Raw genomic sequence first — 21584 nt, 5'->3', positions numbered from 1 at the left:
CGCATGCATAACATATTATTAAAATAAGGGGGGGGGGAAATTATATGTTTTTGTATTTCTATCCCTACCTGCAGTAAATGAACATGTATTTTCAGGTCTTTAAATATGTTTTACATTAACATTTCGATAAAATATCCACATTTGTATAATCAGTTTTGTTTCTCAATACATCCATTTTAATGTAGTTAACTTTCATTTTCTACAGATTATATGGTTCACCTCTAAATATAGATTTATTCCCTGCACTTATGGTAGAAGACATCATTCCGGAAAGTAGGTTGGGTCCAACGTTGATGTGCCTCCTGACTACGCAATTTAAACATATAAGAAATGGAGACAGGTATGAACACATAATCCCTACACTATTTACAAGCTGCCTATGGTTTGCTTGCATTACATTTTATATTGTGAAATCTTCTGATCATATTTCTTTTGAAGAAATATCCATGAGATAATATTTTGAATTACTGTAAAAAAAAAAAAAATTACCATCATTGCAAAAATTTAGCTCATTGAAGTTCACTGCAATTCACAAATTGTTGCAACACTGTTTTTCACATGTATTTATTTATTTATAAAATGTTTTACCAGGAAGTAACTTGTCCGGGATGGGAAGGGAGCGAAGATAGCAGGGATACACCATGAAAAATAAAAAATAAATGCATACAATAGTGTAATAAGTTCTTTTCAATCTGGATAAAACATGTATGTCTTGGCTCTATAGCAATGCCTACTTACAGCAGGTCAAAAGGTAAAAAGCATTGATCTACACAGCAGGTAGAAAGGTGTCAGGATCTTCAGGAACAACAGCCCAGGTTTACAGCATAAGAAATCAGCACCTCAGCTCAGACGTCAGTAGATGTGAGTGGATCAGAGACATGCAAAAGAAAGGCAGACCATAGTGTCGATCGTGCATAAAATTTATATAAACAAACAACAAATTTTAGGAATTGTACTCACATTGTGTACATAATCATAGTTCACATAAGGCTTTACTTGAGGCAAATGGAGTGCTGGTTGAGGTGCTGATTTCTTATGCTGTAAACCTGGGCTGTTGTTCCTGAAGATCCTGACACCTTTCTACCTGCTGTGTAGATCAATGCTTTTTACCTTTTGACCTGCTGTAAGTAGGCATTGCTATAGAGCCAAGGCATACATGTTTTATCCAGATTGAAAAGAACTTATTACACTATTGTATGCATTTATTTTTTATTTTTCATGGTGTATCCCTGCTATCTTCGCTCCCTTCCCATCCCGGACAAGCTACCATTGAAAGGAATCTGTACACATTCCTGGAAGGTTGAGAATTTGATCAGTGATCACCTTGACACATTTTATTTTGAATTTTAATTTTGTGCACTATTTTATCACAGATTGGGTGTGGTTAGCGCCGGTAACAAATCACTTTAAGTTCACTTAGTTTACCAGGAAGTAATACATTGAGAGTTACCTCTCGTTTTCAAGTATGTCCTGGACATAGTTAATATGACAAATAATACATGGTTACAAATACAGTTACATAAATGAACAGAGTATACATTATATACAAGACATTGCATGCACAGTTAAAGAAAAGATATATTCTAGGCTTATGTAACAGTTACAGACCAGATTAAAATGTGAGACAGCTTTAGTTTTGAAAGAACTTAGACTGGTAGTGGATGTGAGAGTCTCTGGTACAGTAGGTTGTTCCAGTTTTGGGGTGCATGGTAAGAGATACGGCCGGATACTTTGTTGAGCCTTGGGACCATGAACAGTCTTTTGGAGTCTGATCTCAGATTATAAGTGCTGCATGTGGTAGGGGTGAGGAGCTTGTTCAGATAGATGGGTAGCTTCTCCAGAAAGTATTTGAAGGCAAGACCGGAAAGGTGAACTTTGAGCCTAGACTGAAGTGATGACCAATCTAGTTCTTTGAGCATTTCGCAGTGATGTGTGTTGTAGTTGCATTGGAGAACAAAACGACAAATTGAATTGTAGAGGGTGTCAAGTTTGCTAAGGTGGGCTTGGGGTGCCGAGCCATATACTATGTCTCCATGTCTATAATTGGCATTAGCATTTGCTGTGCGATATGCTTTCTGACAGCAGACTTAGGGAGGATTTGTTCCTGTAAAGTACACCTAGTTTAGCATAGGTTTTGGATGTCAGGGTATAATGTGCATTCCGAATGTTAAGTGGGAGTCAAACCATATGCCCTGGTATTTAAAACTAGTAACAGGAGTAAGGGTGGTGTTAGCGTTGGTTCTGATCTGGAGCTCAGATAGCTGCACCTGTCCAGATACCATAAAATAATTAATGTAAGTGATGTGGTATTTGTTGTTTTCTTTCAAGTAAGACTTTCCGAGGGCAACTGTGTAAAACTATAAATGAATTTATAAAGACGGTGTCGCACGACTTAAGGACTTCCAAGTTATTGCAATTTCCATAGAGGTTGGTAAAAGTGCTATCCCCATTTTAGGATTCTAGAGGTTCTGCATTTGTATTTTTTGGGGTTCCAGTTGCTGTCACAAAAAAACTATGTTGCCTCAGGGTCATCAATAGAAAGTCTCAGTCATCTTCTGATGTACCTTGCTATTGGCTGCATGTGAGGCTGATGCCGGTGGGCATTTTGTCTCAATTGGGCAAGTATTGTTGCTCAATGGTTAAGAGTGCACATATCTCAGGATCCATGGAGCCGACTGGGGGACCCAAGCAGAAGTCCATGGAACCCCTGATTCCAGTACAACAAAATATAAAAACTGCCATACAAAGCAATGGGCGGCACAACAGACTTGCTTTAAATGAGCGCTCTGCTTTGTTCTTTTTCTATTAGCTTTCATATGTATCTACCTTTTTGTTTTTACATTGTATGAGCCTTGGAGTTTCCGGGAGCAAACTGTACCAGTCGTACCTAGAGGATATCCACAATTTGACTGCTTTCCACCTCCTTTTACTAACAACATGGGCAGGATAATATGGCAAAGTTACCATGCGCAGGCATTGTCATCCTTCCACTTACAAAGTTCTTGTCAAAGTAGATTTATTGCAGGAAACATTTGGAAGCAACATCAACGTTTCAGGTCCTACATGGACCTTTCTTCACCTGAAGGTCCATGTAGGACCTGAAACGTTGTTGCTTCCCTACGTTTCCTGCAATAAATCTTCTTTGAATTCTTGGACAAGAACTTTGTAAGTAGCATTTTACACTTTTTGGGGATTTGCTGTCACTTTTTCCGTTTTAATGAACATTTTATGTTGACTACAGTTTCTTTTCCCCTGGAAGACTTTTTTTTTGTGCTCCCATTTGTTTCTCATATTTATCCTTCCACTCATGATGGGGACTGATGGAGGAAAAAGGTTGTAAATGGTCTCCATGAGTAAGCTCAGAGGAGTCATATATTTGTATAGTTTGCTGATTGAACTGATAATGCATTTACCTATATTTTTCCTTTGTGTGATGCAACAGGTTATGGTATGAAAATCCTGGTGTATTCAGTCCAGCTCAGCTGACACAGATTAAGCAGACCTCTCTCGCAAGAGTTTTGTGTGACAACGGAGACAATATAACCAGAGTTCAACAAGATGTTTTTAGAGTGGCCGAGTTTCCACATGGTTATGTTAATTGTAAAGACATTCCAAAACTGGATCTGAGGATGTGGCAGGATTGCTGTGAAGGTAGGTTATTGTAGGATCAGGTGTGCTTTCGTATAACAACTCGTGTTATATCTGTATTTTACATTGGTGGCATTACTATAGACTTTGCTTTAACTATACAAGTATATTTGTGTTCGTATGTTAATGTATACATTTTTTTTTTTTACTCTTACAGATACTGTTTGTACTTAAGTATTTTAACTATTACACTTTATTTTTTATCCAAAGTTTTACGTCAGAAAATATTGATTCAAAATCTGATTACTGACATTCTAGGAACCACTAAACCTTTCTACTGTGAATTAACAACTATACCAATAGGATTTTTTTTAATGTACTTTTTTTTTCTCTATTTTTTTTCCTCCTGCAATTAGAGTATAATTACCACACTTTCTTTAGGTACTTACCATTTTTGGTGGCCAGGGTTTAAACCTGACACCGGGAAAATCAATACGGCTTTTAACTCTTGCAGATTTTGTTAACATCATCAGTTTTTTAGTCTTCCTGCTGGTAAACACAACATGCCATGTTGGATTTTGCATTAAGGAACACCGGACCTTAAACGGTTTTGTGAACCGATCGTCCCCGGACCGAAAAATAAGTTGAAACTATTGATGTATATGTATCTATATATCTATCTCAAATAAAAAGATCACTTCTGAGCACATTCACATGCCTTAGACAGGTCTGCAACCCTGCCCTTCACCATTATCACTTAGCATACAGTGCTTCCACTGCAGCAAGGGATTCTGGGAAATGACATGCAAATGAGCACAGTCCCACCTTTTGCTTCAAAACCATATGGCATGGTCCCCTATAAGCTTATGCTTACTGCATTTCACAGCTTTTGAGCACAGCCTGGGTTAAAATGCATAGCCAGTAAATCTAAATATATAATTTATTTATAAATTAAATGTTTTACCAGGAAGTAATACAATGAGTTACCTCTCGTTTTCAAGTATGTCCTGGGCATAGAGATATGGTGACAAATAATACATGGTTAAAAAAGTGAACAGGGTATACATTATATACAAGACATTGCATACAAGGTTAAAGATAATATATATTATAGGCGTATATAACAATTACAGGCCAGATTAAAATGAGAGACCGCTTTAGTTTTAAAAAGAACTTGGACTGGTGACGGAAGTGAGAGTCTCCGATAGACTGTTCGTTGTGGGGTACATGGTAAGAGAAGGAGGAGCGGGCGGATACTTTGTTGAACCGTGGGACCATGAACAGTCTTTTGGAGTCAGATCTCAGATAAGTGCTGCTTGTTCAGATAGGTGGGTAGCTTGCCCAGAATGTATTTGAAGGCGACAGGAGAGATAAACTGTGTGCCTATGACGTGGATGGGGTCCATTGTGTTGTATCCACTGCAAAATCACGCTTGTTCTCTAGGCTGGGCAAAGTCCAGGGTCTGTTGTAGTCGATTAGTGAGTATCTTCTTAAATATCTTGTGAGTGATTGGAAGTAAACGCCTCTGTAGTATTTTTAGTTCTTCTTTGTCTCCTTTCTTGTGGATGAGGATAATTATGACCCATTTCTCTAGAAATTTCCTGTTCAGCATTGTAATAGGGACTTATCCCTGTTGAAGAAACTATCTCTAAAATCCAGCAGGGATCTGGTTAAATGTACCAGGCGATTAACAAGACTGCACCTGGCCAATTAAGTCTGTAAGAAAAGCCTTCTGTTGGAACCAGGAGAGAGATTCCTTAGCTCACATGTGGGCTGACAGAAGGAGAGCAAAGAAGCCTGCACACAGACACTGTCTTGAGCACAAAGGCTGTGCTGATATCAAGACACACAGACACCTATATTTCCTGGACACAGAGGATCCAGGAACCTGTCAGAGACTGACATGGAGGGCCACCTGCTTAAGGTACTTCCTGAGACTTTGGGGGGGATAGGCTGGTAATGGGAATATCCCTCCAGTCCTGCAGATAGGGTCTGGGGAAGTAAGGTTTTTTTTGTATGTTTTGCCTGGATAAAGGAAAAGGCTCAATAAAGCCAAGATATAATTTCAACCTAAAACAGTCTCCATTTGCATACCTCTGCTCATATCTCTTACAAGCATGTAAAGAGATTTTTGCAAGGATTTTTTTTCTACTTCCCCAGCTTCTTTCAATTTTTCAGTTGTAATTCCATCTTCCCTGGGAGCCTTAACATTCTTCATGAATTTTATTGCTTTTTCAGCTCTCAAATCCTTATCTTGCCTTCCCTCAGATCCTTATCTGATTGCCTCAAAGTGTCTGGAAGGTGGCAATGGGTGTTCAGGAAGATGTGTAGTGCTAGGTTTAACCACACTAAAACCGTATATCCAGCTAAAGAAGCAATGGTAATTGCCAATAGACAAATGAGGCCTCACCCCCCCCCCACCCAAATATGGAACATAATGATAAAAAATAGATAGATATGAATAGATATACATACATACATACATACGAAAAACAAATGGAAACCGCTTCAGAAAAAATAAATGGAAATAGGATGAAAATCCCATGCTGTAGAAAACACAAGAATGCCCCCCAAAAATTGTTGCTAGAAGAGATATTTTGGTGCGTGTCTGACTGGTGAAGTGCCATCCATCCTAAAAGTAGTACAATAGAAAACAAAATAGTCCACAGCAGTGGTATATTCAAAGGTAGCAAAAAAAAAATCCTCACCTTTATTCCATCAGATGGGCAGCAGCAAACCTTGTAATACAAGTGATGTTTCAGGTCTCAATGACCCTTTATCAAGCTCTAATGGCGACCATGGTGCAAGCCCCTCTGTTATAGTGCAGGAACACAAATGGTCTCCTCCCGCAACACAGATGTCAAATCCTTAATTGCAGAACCTAATCACGCCCTCAATCTCTAAAGTGTGATACTAGCATACCCACATCATGCCATTACTTCACAGGGAACTTCCCTGATGGAGTCACCTGAAGTACTGTATATAAAAAGATAAAGATGGGCACACCAAAAAAGGTATACATTAAAGTGTCTTTTACTCACTCAACGCTTTGGTTACCCTCTTTCTCAAGAGCTCTTGTGTGTGGTTGAAACCTATCCCAGCTTCAATTTGCAAGCCAGTATAACCATCCTCGCACTGATGAGACCCAAAAGGTCAAAACAGCTGTCTGTGAGTAGGTTTACTGACAGTACTTCTTAAATCAGGCTGTGCTGAAAACGATGCAATAAGGCAGGCATAATCTTACAGGGCTCCATGTTGAAATGGATTTGTAGCAAAAGGTGACATGGTGTGCTCATTTGCATGCCATTTCCCAGAATCCCTAGCTGCAATGGAAGCATTGTACAGTATGCTAAGAGATGATGGTAAAAAGCAGGGTTGCAGAGCTGTTTGAGACGTGAAAGTACTCACAAGTGATATTTTTATTTGCTGGATTATAAAATTATATCTAATATATACATTGTGATATTGTCATAAAGCCTTAATGGTCAATTTACTGCTTGGTATTACCAATTATTAGATTATTATTCTGAATAAAAATGATAATCAGATCAGATAAACGATATCTCTTCTGTTGTATGAATTTAACAGCTGATGCTTTGTTTCCAGACTGTAGAACAAGAGGACAGTTTAATGCTCTCTCAAGTCATTTCAGAGGAAAACGCTCCCTAGAATTTAGCTATAAAGAGCAAAAGCCAGCAGAGAGCAACATAACTGAGGAAATGGCTAGGTAAGAGACCAGGAGTATTTGGGGTAAATGTGTGGACCAATCATAGTTTACTTTCAGTGTACAGACCTCTTCAAAATAGTCATACATGTATCTCTTACATATATTTTACTATTGACAAGAACAAATGACACAGCACTTCTGTAGTTCATGGGGCATATATAGAAATAATACATGAACACGGCTTGTAATAATATAGCTGTTATTGACAGTTAGTAGTTTGCCAATCATATAATACTGCTTTCTGAATATCAGGATACCAGTAATCATATAAAAAAAAATACTGTAAATAAAACTTGCTGTTGTTTTTTTGTTTTTTCAGCTTATCAAATCCTATAGTGAACAACACCTTTACCCCTGAACAGTCAATTAAGGTTCCAATGATAAATGAGTTTAAAGAATTTGTTCTGGATATGCAAAAGACAATAACAAGTCTTAGAAAACAGGTAATGTATGCCTCCATACTTAATAGAAGGGGTTGGAATGTAGATACGTCATATTGATTTTTAGAACCTACAGTGGCGGCCGCCCTGAGTCTAAATCGGCCGCCACCGCGGGAATTTTTAAACCGGTGGCAGACGCGGGCTTTTTTTTTTTTAGTTTCGGCGCCTGCGGCGCTATCATTGTTCAGCGCCATTAGCGCTGAACGGAGATGCGGCTGGCGCGCGGCCAAGAGATGCGGCTGGCGCTCGGCCAAGTTCGGCTGCTAAAGGAAACAGCCCCGAACAATTCCGGGTAAGCTTTAGAATAAGCTTAGCCGCAACAGTATATTGAGGATTTATTCTCATCAGCAAAGAATGAATAATATCCGTAAAGCAATCACTTCTGCAATGCAATATAGGATATCGACATTAAAAAGTAGTGTTTATATAATTTACATTTTTGGCTTCCTTTGGGTGTTGGTGAAAGAAACTGATGTCCCCATGATTGTAAAAAAGATATATATATATATATTTTTTTATTATTTTTTTTTTTTTTTCAAAACGTTGTATGTCTGTCCCAAAGGCCAATCTAGTTGGTCTGTCACTCACCCTCTGGCCAATCAGATTGGTCCGTGGACCAGCCCCGCCCCGCACGCCTCATTGGTCACACTCACCCGCCGTCGACACAGCTACCAACGCTGCCCGCTCCTCGGTGCCGCCGCCTCCCCTCTCCCCACATTCCCCCCCACACCCACAGCAAACCCCAGCCTCTGCACCGCTACCCACGGCCAGCGGCGCCCTTTCCTCGGCGCCACAGCCTCACCTCAAACGCCCCCCTCCTCCACCTCACCTCTCGACACGCCGCCTTCCGTCCGCAAAACTCACGCTGCCGAGTAACCGATGCCCGATGCCGCCACCTCACATACTACCGCCGGGAACACCAGCAGCCAGGTACCTCATCATCCCCCCCCCCCCCGCGGCTGGTCTGGGAAGCCAGGTGGCGCCAGCAGCTATCACCACCCCCCTCCCCCCGCGGCCGAGGTGGCGCCAGCAGGTATCGACCCCCCCGCCCGGACCTGCGGCCAGGCCGGGAAGCCGGGAGCGCGAGCAGGTATCAACAACCCCCCACCCCCCTTCGCGGCAGGGCAGAGGAAAAAGCAGAGGGGGGGGGGGCACACAACAACAACAAACTGACTGACACACGAACTGCAACACGAACTGCCTGTCTGAAACACACACACACATACACACACACACACACACTGACTGACGCGCACACACACCCACACCCACTGACTGACACACACACATACACTGACTGACACACACACACACACACACACTGACTGACGCACACACCCACTGACTGACGCACACACACACACACTGACTGACGCGCACACACACCCACACCCACTGACTGACACACACACATACACTGACTGACACACACACACACACTGACTGACGCACACACCCACTGACTGACACACACACACACACTGACTGATGCACGCGCACACACAGACTGGCGCACACACACACCCACTGACTGACGCGCGCACACACATACACTGACTGGCGCACGCACACAGTGACTGACACACGCACGCGCACACACACACACACACACACACTGCATGAAGCTGTAAAGGAGGGGTGAACAGAGCTGGAAAGGGGGCGGGGGACCGGACCGGTAAATGGGGGGGAGGGACTGGACCTGTAAAGGGGGGGGGGAGCTGGATTGATGGGAACGGGGGACAAACAGAGATGTTGGAGACAGGGGAAGAGAGAGAGGGGGGAGACAGGGGAAGAAAGAGAGGGGGGAGACAGGGAAAGAGAGAGTGGGGGGAGGAGAGAGAAAAGAGAGACAGGAGCAGGAACATTACATCCCGGGCAACGCCGGGTCTCTCAGCTAGTATATATATATATAATGGAAATATTCCTGTATGCTCATTTGCATGTCTTAGACAGGTCTGCAACCCCACCTTTCACCATTGTCACCCAGCACACAGCACTTCCACTGCAGCAAGGGATTCTGGGAAATGACATGCAAATGTGCATACAGTGTCACCTTTTACGTCAAAACCATTTTTAACACGGTTCCCTATAGGCTTAAGCAAATTGCCTAATACATGCTGATGTCAAATACATATATTATATACATACACCGTAAATGCAGTTGGTATAATCAAGGCAAACCAGGCACAGTACCAAAAAGATACTGTTAGTATGGGATCAACAATGGTTAACAGTTCACATCTGTTACCATAGTCCATGAGACCATCCATGCAACACTGTGATAGTAAAATGTCCAAAGGGTAAAGATCTTCCAATTGAGGGGTCCAGGGGAGTCAGGGAAAAACAACCGCCCCCTGATGAAGCGTAGGTGAAACATGTTTTGGGGTGGTTGTTTTTCCCTGACTCCCCTGCGGATGGACCCCTCAATTGGAAGATCTTTACCCTTTGGACATTTTACTTTCACAGTGTTGTATGGATGGTCTCATGGACTATGGTAACTGATGTGACTGATGTGAACTGTTAACCATTGTTGATCCCATACTAACAGTCTCTTTTTGGTACTGTGACTGGTTTGCCTTGATTATACCAACTGCATTTACGGTGTATGTATATAATATATGTATTTGACATCAGCATGTATTAGGCAATTTAGTGCATGTGTTATCTATACTTGCTGTGTGGTTTTATATTTACTAGGGGTGAGGCCGGCCTTGTAGGTTCAAGGGGTTATTGTTAACCCCTTGTTCTACATATATTTTGTGCTTATAGGCTTTTTTTTCCCTTGCCTTGGGTATTAGGGGTCCATCAGTATCTTCATAGGGGATTTCCCCTATCTGATACATATTCTATCACAGGAGGATGTCAGGGTTTGTTTTAATATTTTTTGTATTTTATGTTTGATTATTTGTTATTTGTGCTCTTAAATAAATCATAATTTTCTTTGATATTTGTTCTGAGTATACTTGAGTGCCGAGTTGGGACGCTTTTCTTTTGCTTTTCATTGTTATATATATATATATATATATATATATATATATATATATATATATATATATATATATATATATATATATATATTATACAGTGCTTGACAAATCACCCAAAAATCTACTCGCCGAACCAAAAAATCTACTCGCCACCTAGTCCCAACCCCAACCCCAACCCCGCCCCTAGTCCCGCTTAAAAAAAATACATAAATAAAATAAATTCCTAGTAAGAACATTCGTTTTTGACATAAGTTTATTTATTGTATTACATTATGCTACAATTAGTCCTGGTTACGTGTGTGTGTGTGTGTGTGTGTGTGTGTGTGTGTGTGTGTGTGTGTGTGTGTGTGTGTGTGTGTGTGTGTGTGTGTGTGTGTGTGTGTGTGTGTGTAAATGTCAGATTTAGAAAAAAAGCCAGATGTGAATGACTAGTTTCCTGAACCCCTTAACCAGTGTCTGGATGCCCCCACTTCCCAATATTTAAAGCAGCAATCCCACCTGATCCGCAATCCCTCAATGTCCAGGTACCCTCATTCCCGCAATGTTATACATTGGAGGGGAGGTGTTCCCTACCTGTCTTCTGGGTTTGGGGGGTTTCCGATGTCTCCCGTGTGAAGCTTGAGTCAGATCTGGAAGAAAGCAGTATAGGTCATTTCGGTGTAGGTATAGGGCAGTTAAGATATATAGGGTAAATAAGAGATACAGAGTGTGAGAGAGAGTGTGGGTGAGAGACAGAGAGAGTGGGTGAGAGCGTGAGAGAGAGAGAGAGAGAGAGAGAGACAGAGAGAGGGTGAGAGAGAGAGAGGGTGAGAAAGAGACAGAGAGGGGAGAGAGGGACACAGAGAGAGAGACATAAACAGAGAGAGAGAAACATACAGAGAGAGAGAGACACACACAGAGAGAGAGACATACACACACACACACACACACAGAGACATACGACACAGAGAGAGAGAGAGAGACAGAGTGAGACACAGATAGAGAGAGAGAGAGAGAGTGAGAGACACAGATAGAGAGAGAGAGAGAGAGAGTGAGATACAGATAGAGAGTGAGAGACAAAGTCAAAGAGACGGTGAGAGACAAAGAAAGAGAGACAGAGAGTGACAGAGAAAGAGAGAGAGAGAGAGTCACCCAGTCAGTCATCCCTCCCCTCTCACACTCTCAGTGAGACTGTGTGTGTGTGTGTGTGTGTGTGTGTGTGTGTGTGTGTGTGTGTGTGTGTGTGTGTGTGTGTGTGTGTGTGTGTGTGTGTGTGTGTGTGTGATGACTGACTGGGTGACTGTTACTCTCTCACTCTCTCACACACACACTCTCACACACACACTCTCACACACACACAGTCACTCATACACTCATTTTCCAAACTATTGAATTCAAATTTTAACTTTTTTTTATAGAAAATGTATATTTATATTTCTTATTTTATGGAATCCACCAGTGTGTTAAAACAATATTTAACAATAACAGTTCAAACATAACACAGTTCTATCAACATACTGTAGTTATAAGAGCAATAATATTTAAACAAAAAAAAATATTAATAAAATAAGAGAATTCAATAACAATAGAGTAAATTACAAAAGAATATTGAGGGTAGGAAGAAAAGAGGAAAGACAATTAACTTAGAACTGATTTATAATAATAATTTAATGAAATATTCCAAATGCTTTCGAAGACAAAAGTCTCCTTTTCCCTCCCGTCCAGTCGGTTGTGGAAGTCTAAGTGTCTAAGTCTATATATGGTGTATATATGGTCACACTGTCACTCACACACTCTCACACACACTCACTGACACACTCACTGACACACTCACTCTCACACACACACTCTCATTCACACACACACTCTCATTCACACACCCTCTCACTCACACACACCCTTTCTCACACACACACACACACACACACACACACACACACACACACACACACACACACACACACACACACACACACTAGGTATGTGGGTATCTGGGGCCTGCGGGCGACATCGAGGCCTGCGGGGGACATCGGGCGGCATTGGGGGGCCTTCGGGGGAAATCGGGCGGCATTAGGGGGGCTTGCGGGGGAAATCGGGCGGCATTAAGGGGGCCTGCGGGGGAAATCGGGCGGCGGGGGGGGGCCTGCGGGGGAAATCGGATGTATGTGGGGGCCTGCGGGGGACATCGGGCGGCATTGGGGGGGGCCTGCGGGGGAAATCGGATGTATGTGGGGGCCTGCGGGGGACATCGGGCAGCATTGGGGAGGCCTGCTGGGGACATTGGGCGGCCCTGCGGGGACATCGGGCGGCATTGGGCGGGCCTGCGGGGGACATCGGGCGGCATTGGGGGGGGCCTGCGGGGGAAATCGGATGTATGTGGGGGCCTGCGGGGGACATCGGGCGGCATTGGGGAGGCCTGCTGGGGACATCGGGCGGCATTGGGCGGGCCTGCGGGGGACATCGGGCAACATTGGGGGGGACATCGGGCGGCATTGGGCGGGCCTGCGGGGGACATCGGGCGGCATTGGGGGGGGACATCGGGCGGCATTGGGTGGGACATCGGGCGGCATTGGGGGCCTGCAGGGGACAAAGGGTGGCATTGGGGGGGCCTGCAGGGGACATCGGGCGGCATTGGGGGGGCCTGCGGGGGAAATCGGATGTATGTGGGGGCCTGCGGGGGACATCAGGGGGCCTACAGGGGAAATTGATTGAATGTGGGGGCATCAGGGGGCCTGCGGGGGAAATTGATTGTATGTGGGGGCATCAGGGGGCCTGCTGGGGAAATTGATTGTATGTGGGGGCATCAGGGGGGCTGCAGGGGAAATTGATTGTATGGGGGGACATCAGGGGGCCTGCGGGGGAAATTGATTGTATGGGGGGACATCAGGGGACCTGTGGGGGAAATCGATTGTATGTGGGGGCATCAGGGGGCCTTCGGGGGAAATTAATTGTATGTGGGGGCATCAGGGGGCCTGCGGGGGAAATTGATTGTATGGGGGACATCAGGGGACCTGTGGGGGAAATTGATTGTATGTGGGGGCATCAGGGGGCCTGCGGGGGAAATTGATTGTATGTGGGGGCATCAGGGGGCCTGCGGGGGAAATTGATTGTATGTGGGAGCATCAGGGGGCCTGCGGGGGAAATTGATTGTATGTGGGGGCATGCGGGGGACATCCGCACGGCCACACCAACCTCCCCGATGGGAAACGTGGCCGCGCTGGATCCAGCAGCGAACCAATCAGGGAGAGGAATTATTTATTCATTTATTTAAAAAAAAAAATTGAAAATTTTGGCGCGAGCAGGGGAAAATTAATAGAGCCGCAGCACGGCTCGCCAGCGGCCTAAATCCACTCGCCACGGGCGAGTGGTTATTATCATTTGTCGAACACTGTATATATATATATATATATATATATATATATATATATATATATATATATATATATATATATATAGTGGTCGACAAATCACCAAAAATTCTACTCGCCGAACAAAAAAAATCTACTCGCCACCTAGTACCACACGTGTGCTGCTTGGGCCAATAGGAGCTCGCCACAATGTTAAATACACTCGCCCGGGGCGTGCAAATGTATGGGTTTGTCGAACACTGTATATATATATATAAATATATATATATATATTCGGAATTCCACCCAAAGGGCTACCATTTATACTCAATCTTAAAACTAGAGAAGTTTTTGTTTGTGAAAAGCCATATCCAGATCTTCCCAACCTACCATTTCAGACTTCTTTGCCACTTTCAGATCGCTGGGTCATAAAACTCTTTTCCGGATTGAGCAATATTACTCTTTTGCCGTAGCCAATAAATATAATGTGTATCCTATTCAAATTAGGTGCATTCAAATATGTTTGCACACGCATGGTTACTCCCCCACCTAGTATGGTCAGTGGTCCACAAGAAGACATTTAAGAACAACAAACTTAGCAGATAATGTAGGCACTGGCATAAATATGACATGTCAAGTTACCTACTCAAAATAAAGAATGATTATAGAACACTGAGCTGTCACAAAATGTGCAGCCATCAGTAAGATTTATACTGAGTAATGGTTTAAATTAGGTTTAGGGCATATTGGATTTTTAAAAAAAAAGGAAGTTAGGACCATTTCTGGCAGCTATTTTGTAGTTCGACTGAAGTTCGTGCTCAATAGGTTATATGAGTGTGTAGTAAATCTCAACTGTTTATTTAAAAAAAAATCATACTGTGAACAACACTGTCAGTACAGTAATAACTTTATGGTAAACTCAATTTCTTTAAAAAAAAAAAAAATGAACCACATGGGTCTAAAGTGTAGAAATGGTTTTATTAGTGTAGAAGCAAAGCCATACAAACTTGCACTCACTGGGAAAATTGACAGAGCACACAGATCTTTCAGTGCCTACACCTTGCCATCCAGTTTCAGCTTCCCACATGCCGGTTGTCGCCGTTATGATTAAATTGTTCAATTAAGTTCATATCAAACTGCTTGAAAATGAAATAAGATTTAAGTTGCATTTGCAGTTTCATGGTAGAATGCTTCTAAATATGTAGTTTCCTGTTTCTCTGTTTTTAATGTAATTCCAAATATTCATATCCTAATTTGTTTTCCCATGGGAAATTGTCCATGTTAGTATGACACTGCACACTGGTTGAGAAACACTGTTCCATTGACTCATATTATATGATATCTGCACTTAAAAAAACTTGAACTGAACTAGGCAGTAGATAAGTGGTTCAAGTGTTCTGACATCGCTATCAATCTTTATTCAGTGGATTTATTTCCTATATCGATTATGATAACTTCCACTGTATTTTCAGATCAAGAAGCTTGAATCCCGCGTGAGCAGTACAGACTGCACTGACGAAAACGGAAAGTCACATTCCAGCAATGAAAAGTGGAAAAGAGACCCCTGTACAAAGTGTGAATGTAATGTGAGTAATGCGAGAGTAATCACAATTAATTGAGAAATGCAATGTTGATATTTCTCTTGAGGAGCTGGGAGTTGCATGCCCCTTCAGCACTGAATGGGTTAAGAAGAATATTTGGGTATTTCTCCAGTTGCTGGGGAAATAGGAATGACACTGAATGAGGTAGGCATAATGTAAAATGATAGCTTGGTGATTCTATACTGTACCTGTCACTTGTATTATTATTTGTCTTGTGATGAATGTGTCATTCTAACATCTTGTGCAAAAAGGGACTGCACTGAACGTGTGATTAACCAGTGCATATGTTTGCTTCTTTAGAATCCTTCTATACCTGGGACTTTGGGGTGTACTGCTTCCCCAATTAACCAGTGCTACAGAGGTGATTTTCACCTGAATAATAAAGATGTGTTGCTTTGTCCGGAAGAACAAACTGTATACAGGAGCATATAAATGAATAAACCCCTAGTTGGAATGTGGTTCTGGCGGTGACTATGAAGGGTTGTCTGGGAGAGGTCCTGAAACCCACCCAGACCCCATACACGTCCCGCTGCTATGTGACCCACAATACCTGGGGATGCTCCAAAAGTAATGAATGAAATAACTCACACGTGTCTTCACAGTTCATCCGGCTTTATCTTGATTCTTGCGTGCACCAGGCTGTGTGAAAGTACAGGCAGGGAATCCTCACCGGGGAGGAAAAAACAGCGGGCACGGCCGCGCAACAAATGGCAGAGGCTGGGCTGAGCATAGAAAATTCTTTATTGCAGCATGGAAGTTAAAAAAGTGAGAGGGGAAGGCACCCCCCGCAACTCTTACGCGTTTCACCCTGAGGGCTTTTTCAAAGAGTGTTCAAACTCTTTGAAAAAGCCCTCAGGGTGAAACGCGTAAGAGTTGCGGGGGGTGCCTTCCCCTCTCTTTTTTTTAACTTCCATGCTGCAATAAAGAATTTTCTATGCCCAGCCTCTGCCATTTGTTGCGCGGCCGTGCCCGCTGTTTTTTCCTCCCCAGTGAGGATTGCCTGCCTGTACCTGGGACTTGTGTGCAGAATTGTTTGTTGAATGTATTTTCTGTACATTTTACAAAGCTGTTTAAATCAAATAAATTTTTGGAGAATAGTTTCTATAGAGTGTAATTAGTCAACCATCACATTAATGGCAAAGAGCAAGTAATTTATGGCATTTGCAAAGCCATTTTATGTCTAATCTTCAACCATGGTTTGTCTTCTAGAATGGTCACATAATATGTTTTGTGGAATCCTGCCCACCAGTCGAGTGCCGGAAGCCTATGACAATGGAAGGCGTTTGCTGTCCAGTATGCACAGATAAGATGCAGAAAACATAATACTCCGCAATATACTTGTTTGGATATTGACAGCTGCGGTTACTAAAAGCTGGATTAGAGCAAGCAGTATCAACTGTAGATGATGAATGAAAATCAAACACCACCACAGTATAATACAATTACTTTTGGTTTTATTTTGTATAACATAAACCCAATGCAGCGTCTTTGAAAGGGAAGTATATAAAACAAGGAATGTATATTGAATTCTGGTTCCGCCATATTTTATTGGTGTAAATGCTTCTCAGGTTAGGAAAACAAACTGGTGCTAATCATAATGATTTATTATCCGTTAGTGTAAAATCAGTACAACTCAATAGAATTAGGTATTATAGTGATTTGGACTTCTAACGTGTACCATGTTTTATACAGTAAGTTCACTGTCTCCTATAGTAACTGCAATCATTTATTTAAAAAAATACTTATTTTTTGCTACAAAGGGCATACTCCGCAAAATCAACATTATGTAATCACTCAGGCCCGGCTTTGACAAGGATGTTAAATATATATATTTACCTCTTTTTTTTGTTTTTGAATTTTTTATTTTTTTTTATATATACAAAAATGTCTCATACTGCATATCACCAAAGACAACAAAATCTTAAGTACAATTACTATCCTAGGGCACTGTTTCTGTATAGGAAAAATTACCATTGTTGCTTGACTACTTTTAATTCCTTGTTTTTTCCCTTTGCTACATTTTTAATTGTTTTAATTAATACTAAATCATATTTCTTAACAAACTTCATTTAGTCCAAACCTTTTGTCTGTTTTATGGTAACACAACACTATGCATTTCTGAATACATAAGCCTCATTAAAGCTGCCATGCATTTCATTTGATAATACTTGTGTTATTTTTATATGGACTTTAAATCAGATTCCAGTGTTAATTAGGTTGCAGCCATTCAGCTGTTCAGGTTCAATTGTCATTTCTGGTGCAAGCTTTGATTTAGTTTAGTGAAGGACAACAATCATACCTCATTAACCTTTTTACTTCCTTATGGTGCTCATTGTAAGAATTAAAGGTCCGGCTAACCTCTCAGATGTTATTCTAAGTAACAAATAAATCTGCAGAGTAGAGGCAAGCCATTAATGCACTGTTGGGTATAACATTCCTGCTCTATTTCATTTTTCAACTACATGGGCTCAGTACTGTACATCTTAATTGGAATGCATTATAAATGCTCCCAGCTTTACCAATTGTCTTTTGGACAGGAAATGTACACAGGACGTGCACTGCACAGAAATTGTGTCCAGGTTGCGCATGTGCTGCTGACTTAAGACTAACCCATTCTGTACCATATGGGCCCCGTCCCTCTTCAGAGCAATGTATTACTGGTCCTCCCAGTACTTTTCAGAACCCACTTTTCTGATAGCATATTACACATTCCACATAGTTTGAATTAGCTTGAGCTTTGTGGTACTGCTGTTCTCTCCATGAAATACCTAATTTGAGCAGTAGAATTCTATTAAGTATGCTAAGGTATGCAGATTGCAACAATTTGCAATCTTACATAATATATATCTTTCACCATGCTTTTGACTTAAGTGTGCAGTGCAATAGCAACTTACTGCCAATTCATCTTGAGAGACTGCACATGAGTGATGTTGGAATGACTCTTGACATCATCTAGACAGACAATCTATATTATGGGTATAATGCCACTGAAAATAAAAGTTTACTTTAATCATTGACACATAATCCCCTTTTCATAAAATGCATATAAAGTACATATACAGGTGCCGTACATGCAGCCACAAGCTCTGGAACATTTCACTGCCAGGGAGTTGTGTAGAAGTTAAACGGTTGGTTACGTAAACAAATGAGTAATATTCTCATCTGATGTTTTTCATACCACATAGTAATGTTCTTTGTTCACTTTGTGGCACTTACTCCAAAAAATTGCAAACTGTGCATATTTATTGTCAGGTCTTAATGTAATCAAAAATAAGCGTCTTGGTATTTGTTATTGTAAACAGTGATTTTACCAAAAAAATGTTTGCACTGTAATGAATGCTTCTTCAATAAATAGGCCATATTTCAAAATGCTTGTTCTTTATTTTTGTACTGACCAGATCCCATTTTGAACAGGTAAAATTCATTATTTTAGGTGATCGAGGAGGTGAAAAGCAGAACAATTAAAAATATGTATACGGTATTAAAGACCTCTCAACATGGAGGAAGGGAGAGAGAAGGAATATGGAAACATTTAGAAATGATGACGCTACTGTACAACATAAGACCTTTCAAAAAGGAAGGCTAGACCAAGAGGTCGTGATTTGGATCTGGATAGCGTGGTAGGCTCAGGAAATGTGAGGAAGTACTACTTTACTGAAAATGTAGTGGAGCCAGCCTCCCAATAGCGGTGTTTGAGGTTAATACATCAAACAAATACTAAACTGCTTGGGGTAGACCAGGGGTCATCAAACTCTTAGTCCAAAAGAGCCAAATATGAGTAGCACAACGATTTAGAATTTTTCAAAGAGCCATAAATATATTTTTACATTCCCCCCCCCCCCCAATCTCATTAGGCTGGCCCCCCATGACCTTACCGCCCCTCCCTCCCCATCAGATCAGGCTGGACCCCATCATCATCTTACACCCCACCCCCCCCCATCACATCAGGCTGGCACACCCATCACCTTACCGCCCCCCCCATCAGATCAGGCTGGACCCCATCATCATCTTACACCTTCCCCCTCCCCCACCATCACATCAGGCTGGTCCCCCCCATCACATCAGGCTGCCCTCCCCCTAGGGTGACCAGATTTTGAAAATTAAAAACCGGGACACATTTTTTTTTTTTACATAACAGTTTATTTATTGTAGTACACTTATACTTTACTACCATTAGTCCTTGTTACGTACGTGTGTGTGTGTGTGTGTGTGTGTGTGTGTGTGTGTGTGTGTGTGTGTGTGTGTGTGTGTGTGTGTGTGTGTGTGTGTGTGTGTGTGTGTTAACCTCAATAATCAAACAAAAAAAAAAGCCAGATGTGAATGATTCTGAACCCATTAACCAGTGTCAGGATGCCCCCTCTTCACAATTTCTAAAGCAGCAATCCCGTATGGAATCTTACCTGATCCGCAGTCCCTCAAGGTACTATACTGGAGGGGAGGTGTTCCCTACCTGTCTTCCGATGTCTCCCGCATGAAACTTGAGTCAGATCTGGAAGAAAGCAGGATAGGTTACTTAGGTGTAGTTATACAGCAGTTAAGATAAGACAGAGGGTGAGGGAGACAGGGAGGGATAGGGAGACAGTGAGAGGGTGAGGGTGAAAGGGAGGGTGAGGGAGGGAGAGAGAGAGACAGAGGGAGGGAGACAGACCGAGAGAGGGAGGGAGGGAGGGAGACAGACCGAGAGAGGGAGGGAGGGAGACCGAGAGAGGGAGGGAGGGAGGGAGACAGACAGAGGGAGAGAGAGAGGGGGAGGGGTAGGGAGGGAGGGTACATTGGTACACACACACACTGATACACACACACACACACACTGATACACACACACACACACACTGGTACACACACACACACTGGTACACACACACTGGTACACACACACTGATAAACACACACTGATACACACACACACACACACTGAAGGGGAAGGGAGCACCAGGACAGGAGGCAATGGCACAAAATCCCACCTCCTATCACCCCGGGCGGACAGAGGAGCCAGGAGCGGGCAGAGACACACACACCACGTGTGCTCTGCAGAAGGAAGCGGAAGTCCCGCCCCCGGCACCCTCTGACCTGCAGCCAATCCCCTGTGGCCCGGCCGTCATTCTAAGTCCCGTCCCCAGCAACCATTCATTCAACATAGAAAAAAAAAACTTACCTGCTATCGCACGGCATCCTCCTCACCTCCGCCGCCCACGCGCTTGCTGCAGCATGATCCGCCTGCCGCCACAAATCCTAGAAGAGCTGCACGGTCGCGAGCCGCGGTTTGACGACCCCTGGGGTAGACACATGAGCATACTACTGTAAATATAGAAAGAAGCCAAGGATCAAAATCTGCGGTTTCACAGTAAGGCCACGCTTATAGTGCCGGCGACGTCAGGTTGCGGTCACTGGAAAAATCAAATTGAGATGACATCCAGCGATCGCGACCAAGCCATTGCGTCGCGCATTCTATAAGCACACGCGACGGCGGCAATGCATTTGTTTTGACGTGACGTCGCCGTCACTATAAGCGCAGCCTTAGTCAGAATATGATTTGGGGATATGGACCAAGTTATCCTTAAGTGATAAATACCCCATGGGATTGTGATATGAAAAATACTTTTCAAATTCTACTGCAATTCATTGAAAGCAGCTATTTGCCCTGCTTGATTATAATATACAACTCTTTTTTTGTTTCTCTTATTACTTACCAAGTCCTCTTTCTTTGTGCCGCATTTCTGAGTCCATACTACTTTAAGCATATGGAGAATGTAAAAAAGGTCTACCATTCTAGCTTTGTTTATATGTATTGGATTGTGTCTTCATCTACTGTAGATCACATGCATTTATTGGAGAGCTTTAGTTTTCTCAAAATTGTTTTGGAGACATTGCACCTTTAGGAATTTGTGGTTAGAGTTGAAGATTTAACATTACTG

At 42.5% G+C, this 21584-nt stretch overlaps 1 protein-coding gene across 2 annotated transcripts in view; it reads left to right on the top strand.

Moving 5' to 3' along the window:
* Positions 1-19038, top strand: part of PXDN (peroxidasin) — a 168174-nt gene extending 149136 nt beyond the window's left edge. The window contains exons 18-23 of one of the 2 annotated variants that reach the window (XM_075598266.1): positions 206-340; positions 3443-3651; positions 7195-7315; positions 7635-7758; positions 15541-15654; positions 16879-19038. In XM_075598266.1, the coding sequence (XP_075454381.1) occupies positions 206-340; positions 3443-3651; positions 7195-7315; positions 7635-7758; positions 15541-15654; positions 16879-16992 (817 nt within the window). In that variant the 3' untranslated portion in view covers positions 16993-19038. Of the gene's footprint in view, positions 1-205; positions 341-3442; positions 3652-7194; positions 7316-7634; positions 7759-7912; positions 8102-15540; positions 15655-16878 lie in introns of those variants that run through there. The other variant, XM_075598267.1, reaches the window with a different exon arrangement.
* Positions 19039-21584: the final 2546 nt, after the last annotated feature.

The sequence above is a fragment of the Ascaphus truei genome, chromosome 4, assembly GCF_040206685.1.
Source record: "Ascaphus truei isolate aAscTru1 chromosome 4, aAscTru1.hap1, whole genome shotgun sequence".
NCBI lineage: Eukaryota > Metazoa > Chordata > Amphibia > Anura > Ascaphidae > Ascaphus > Ascaphus truei.
Note: the sequence above shows the minus strand (reverse complement) of the source record. Positions and strands in the feature narration are given on the sequence as shown.